At 29.0% G+C, this 5,678-nt stretch overlaps 1 protein-coding gene across 1 annotated transcript; it reads left to right on the top strand.

The window, feature by feature from the left end:
• Positions 1-1,220: 1,220 nt before the first annotated feature.
• On the top strand, positions 1,221-5,152 carry LOC130933064 (uncharacterized). The gene is made up of 9 exons (XM_057862564.1): positions 1,221-1,606; positions 1,773-1,888; positions 2,149-2,202; positions 2,311-2,335; positions 2,583-2,705; positions 3,322-3,488; positions 3,817-3,886; positions 4,292-4,390; positions 4,849-5,152. Exons 1-9 carry the CDS (start codon positions 1,421-1,423, stop codon positions 4,927-4,929), a joined length of 921 nt encoding a protein of 306 aa, XP_057718547.1. The 5' UTR covers positions 1,221-1,420; the 3' UTR covers positions 4,930-5,152.
• The last annotated feature ends 526 nt before the right edge of the window (positions 5,153-5,678 follow it).

The raw sequence follows: 5,678 nt of genomic DNA, 5'->3' as shown, positions 1-5,678 counted from the left end.
AACATTCTTTGAAGAGTTTACAAAATCTCAAAACAATCACTAAAAAATTTTAAAAAATCTAAAATAGTTTTTTTGAATTATTTATATATAATTATTTTAATTTTAATTTATAAAATTTTTTATTTATTTATCTCAAATTTGATTATTCATATATACAAAAAAATTATACATTGTCAAATCTTAAATTATAAATTAATTTTAAAGTTTTCTTAAAAAAAATTAAAATAATTAAACAAATTTATATTTATTATTTATCATGCAAAATATTAATTTAATTTGTAAATATCATATTTTATGATCATTCTTTAATGATGAATAAGAGAATGAGTTAGTGAAAAATTTTCATTTAACATTAAAATTTTTTTCATTAACAGAAATATTTGTACAAATACTTATGAAAATAACACTTTAAAACTTGCATGCAATGCAAACTAAATCATCTTTGTAGTCAAATTTATAAGTTTTAGTCAATTATAAGTTCAATATGAATGATTAACAAAAGTAAAGATTATTGGTATACTTGAAAAGCTAAAAAAAGATATCTCTATCATATTACTTAATTTTTAAAATCTTATTAGACATTATTTATTTATTTTTATTCTTTGAATATCAGAAAAATTTTGAATATATAATATTTAAAGAAAAAGGTTCTTTAAATATAAAAGATTAATTATCACAATGTATGCATTATTAATATTTTATAAATTATTTATATTTTTTAGTATTTTATAAATTATGAATATAGATCTATTTATATTTTTTTTATTTATATAATCAAGCTGAGAAAACAATGCACTGACTATATAGAAATATTAGATTACTAAAAAAGATTGTGTAGTACTACATATTTTAGAAACGTATATTAAGAATTAAAACACATAAAAAAAAGTAGTGTAGTTATTAGTTATGAGTTTTATCACTTTATGTTTTCATCTTATTTTTTTTTATGTAATTTAAATAAAAAAATTAATTTATTCAAATAAAATTAAAAGTATTTTTTATATTTATTTTTTAAAAATCTATTTAAATATAAAATAACTCTTTTATTAAAAAAATATTTAAAAAATAAAAAATTTAAATATATATATATATATATATATATATATATATATATATTTTAAATCAATCCAAACTTACTCTAAAAAAAACAATTGTTGGCCGAATATTAAAATAAAAAAAGTGGATTTTAGTAGTCTACCAACTTGCTATGAAATAGATATTAGTTAAGCATTTAGGAGAAAACTATCTGCACCGGACGTTTCTTGAGTTTGCTCAGTCACTGATACATGCTACGAGAGAGTTCTTAACTGGAAAGAACAAGGGAAAGTGACTACCATGCCCCTTCTTCCCACTCTTCACCTTCAACTTCAAATTCTTCAGTGTCTTCACCTTCAACACTTGCAACACTGAGAACCCGTTAATGGAAATGGTTTGTATTTACAGCCTCTCTCGTTTTGACGCAACCATTCCTCCCTCTTCATTCCTCGGTTCCTCCGTGTCATTTCCAAGCACTCATGTCGTTTCCAACCACAAGTTCTCGATACTATCAATGACTATTAAGCGAAGCCCTAAGCGTCTCAAATACACCGCTCCTCGTTTCACCAAGGTCTATATACTTCACTTCATTTACATTGAAGCCACGTTTTTTTGATACATATTACAATTGATCCCAAAGATTTTGATTTAGAGAGAGTACTTTGATTCTTTTCTTCTATACTTGTCTTAATGCGAGTGCTATTAACCTTGTTGCGCACTATGGATTCAATAAGCAGGAGGATGGGTTGGTGTACATTGAAGCTGATCCTTCAGGCTCCGACACGTGGAAATTGGAACCAGTTGTTAATCTCTTGAAAGAAGGTGCTGTTGGTGTTATCCCTACCGATACCCTGTGAGTCCTTCTCAATCCTTTGGGGATTTTAATTTAATGTTGTATTCCCTTTTCTTCGATCTTTAGTATCTTTGTATTAGCATATTTTAGGAGAAATTGTATGTATTATCATTTTAATCTAATATTATCATTTTAGGTTAATTCAATTCAAACATACACAATTAGCTTTTTTTCTAACCTATATTTACACTAAAATATGACGTAAATTGATTGATGGATGCACAAGGTTAATGAATGTTTTACCTTCTTTGTCTATTTAGATATGCTATAGCATGTGACTTGAGATGCCAATCAGCTATTGAACGACTTCGTAGGTCGGTAACTTTTTGCTAATATTGATTCTTGTGTGTTTTTTGTTGCCACTGAATGATGCCATTTTTTTTTATCCCTAATTAACTTAAGAGTGTAGTGTTTTATTGCAGAATCAAGAATATAGAACCTTCTAAGGTGAGAAACACATACAACTTCTCTCAGTCAGTTAGTCTTAGTCAGTTGTTAATGTGCTTTGAACTGGCCAGTTGCTGGATATTGGGTACCTATTTCGCATTATGTTGCCATGTCACATGCTTGTAATTACTTTATATTCAGTTAGGTCTCATGATATCGAGCACGGTTTAAAATTTTGTACATTTTCAATTCATATCTGTATATGTATTATTAGTCAAAGTCATTCGCAATTCCTCTGTGCTTGCAGCCTCTTAGCATCTTATGCCACTCGTTTCGGGACATAGACAAATTTACGACTGGATTTCCTCGTGGTGATGGTCAAGGCCATGCAAATTTATTCAAAGTAGTTAAGCATTACTTGCCTGGTCCAGTAAGTATGCTCTCTGGTTCCCTAGAGTAAACATTTTGTGAATTCATGAATATTATAATGTTTCTTGGAGACAAATCCACAGGAGGAGCATTGTATAATCTCATGTTAACAACAGAGACAAAAATTCACCTCACTACATTATATAATCATGCATCCAGGCTCATATCTATTTCCAGTTAGTTTGTAGCTTTGTACTATAAGTGACTTGTACATATCATCGTAAAAGGAAAAAATAACACTGGTTACAATTGTTTATTGAAAATGTACAAACTTAAGTCACAAAAGCTGCTTGTATAATGTGAGATCTCGATGAATAAGTAGCTTTGCATTGTATTCAATGATTATTTGAACCTTTAGTGTTGTCTTCTGAACTATTTCTATGCTATTAATTCATCTCTACATGTTGCTTGAGGTATTCTAAAATAGATCAAAAGGCACTGTTGTGTCATATCTTGCCTATTCGTCAAGTATATTAGTATATTATGTAATATTAAATGTATTTATGTGATGAATTCCTATTATTTGGATATGTTGTCACCACTCACAAACATCTTAGCGTCCTTGTCATATAGTAGTAGACAGTTACTTAGTGACTCTGTTTATGATTAAATGACAGTACACTTTCATCTTAATGGCAAGCAAAGAATTACCTAAGCAGTGTATAAGGGTTGGGACTTCATCTGCTAAATATGCATCAAGGAAAAATGTGGGTGTTCGTATGCCTGATGATGCCATTTGTCAAGCAATACTTAAGGAGATGGATTCACCATTAATATGTACAAGGTTTGTTCAATTTGTTTGATCTTTTTTTATTCTTTGCATTAGGAAAGAGATATTGTTGTCTGAATGACAGTGTTGTCATGAGACAAAAAGTGGGTTGAGTTAGCTACACCCAAAACCACACACTTTGATATACATGGTTGAATGCAGCCATATCATAGAAATGATGTTGATAGTTAGAAAACTAACTAAAATCATTCTCCATGGTAAATCATAACCAAAATAAGTAATTAGGCATTGACCCCCTCCTTTTCATAATTGATTCACGAGCATAAGAAGCATGATAGTTTTTGCATATGATTTAATATTTTTCTGATTATCCTTGTTTTAGCATCAAGTCTCTGAAGGAAGATGAGTGGATGATTGATCCAGTTATGATAGCTGATACATATGGACCAGAGGTATCAAACATTCATTTATGTGCGTATTTGGTTCATAACTAAGATTTCTCTTCTCCGTTTAAACAACGCCCGCTCCAAAATAACAGTACATATTATTGGCATTTGAAATGATTCTTAGAAAGTAGGCCATATCATTTTCTTAGTATATTATTATGTTGGCATGGCAAATTCTAGGTATGCATGCTTCATATGCTTTTCCCTTTTTCATTTGGTCGAACGTATCCATGCTTTTGAATCGATTCATTACAACGCTATTGATACTATTTTCTATCCCGGCTATAGCAAAAAAAAAAAGCTTGTGACAATTAAGATTATGAACTTCATTTTAGAATTCTTTTACCCAGTGATTAAAGAAGTTATATTTTGAAAGGAGAAGCACCTAAACACCTTTATTTTGGTTTTCAGGGTCTTGATTTCGTCGTTGATGGTGGTGTACGAGTGGCTGATCCATCCACAGTGGTTGACATGACAAAAATTCCTCCCAGAGTCCTTCGCGAAGGAAAGGTAGAATTTGTAAAAGTGTAGGTTACAATTTTTTTTTATATTTATTTATTTATGGTTCTGAATGGCACAAATTACCTTTGCAAGTTGAAATAATGGGCAAGACTCATCTAGAGTTCTGGTTGAACTTTAGAGAGTAAATTGCAGCATTTGAACCGTTGTTGAGAAAATCAATAGTTTTAGATTATATTTTTAGCATGTATTTTTATCTTATGAATGTTGATGTTGTTAATTTATTTTCCCACCAATGGTTTAGGTACTATATAAAGTGTAGGTTACATTTCAGTAGGGCTAAATCTCACAACAATTAACAAGAAGGAAATAAAAGAAGTTACCTTTTTTTAGCTAAGTGCTAACTATCATGTCTATCCTTGATGCTAGATAACCAATGTTTTCTTTACTTCTTTCCTTGGCCTCAATGGCCCAAAATTGAAAATAGAATATGTAATATGATTTTTCAGGGTCCTATTCTACCGTGGATGGTTTTGGAAGATGATCAGAAAGCTGATGTTGATAAAGATCTCATACCGGCTGCAATTTGAAAGATAAACATCGATTCTTATGGAAGACTGTACAAAAACTTGTCAATGATTTCTTTTGTCTTTTCCCATTTGACCCCATCTCTCCCAATGAATTTTCCTTTGTTATTTAGTATTACTCCTTTTTTGGGCATACAAGAACAAACGAAGGAAAGATATGTATGAAAATTGTAAACATTAAAGACAAACTGTTATATGCACAGCATAGATATTTTGTGTAAATAGCATCTCATGTCTTCAGTTTCACACTAGACATATTCTTTATTATCTTTATACACTTCATTAATGATGTAAGAAATATCAGACAAAATACTTATAAAAGCAAGTTTATCAGATACTTATCGTAAAGATATAAAAAGTGTCAAACTATGATGGAGAAGTTAGAGTTCATATATATGTTAAGAATAGAATAGTTTATTTGTCTTTAGCGTTGACAAGAGTAAAGATAAGTGTAAGATTTAGTTAACATGTATTTTAAAAATTAGAACATATGATAATATTATTATTGGTGAAGTTTTAAAATATTTTTTTAATAAATAAAGAATAATTATATTAAAAAATTTAATTTTTTATATTTTTAATTAAAAAAATTTTAATTTGTAATTTTAATAGGTACTTTTAAGATACAAATTTATCAAATTTCTCGGTCTGATTACGGGTTATTGTTAAATTATAAAATTGGTAATGTGATATTATTAAGTCCTTTTGACCATTAAGTTTAAGGAATTTTTTTAAATAGATAATTTAATTAT

Source organism: Arachis stenosperma, chromosome 6 (assembly GCF_014773155.1).
Source record: "Arachis stenosperma cultivar V10309 chromosome 6, arast.V10309.gnm1.PFL2, whole genome shotgun sequence".
NCBI lineage: Eukaryota > Viridiplantae > Streptophyta > Magnoliopsida > Fabales > Fabaceae > Arachis > Arachis stenosperma.
This window is presented reverse-complemented; position numbering and strand designations above follow the sequence as displayed.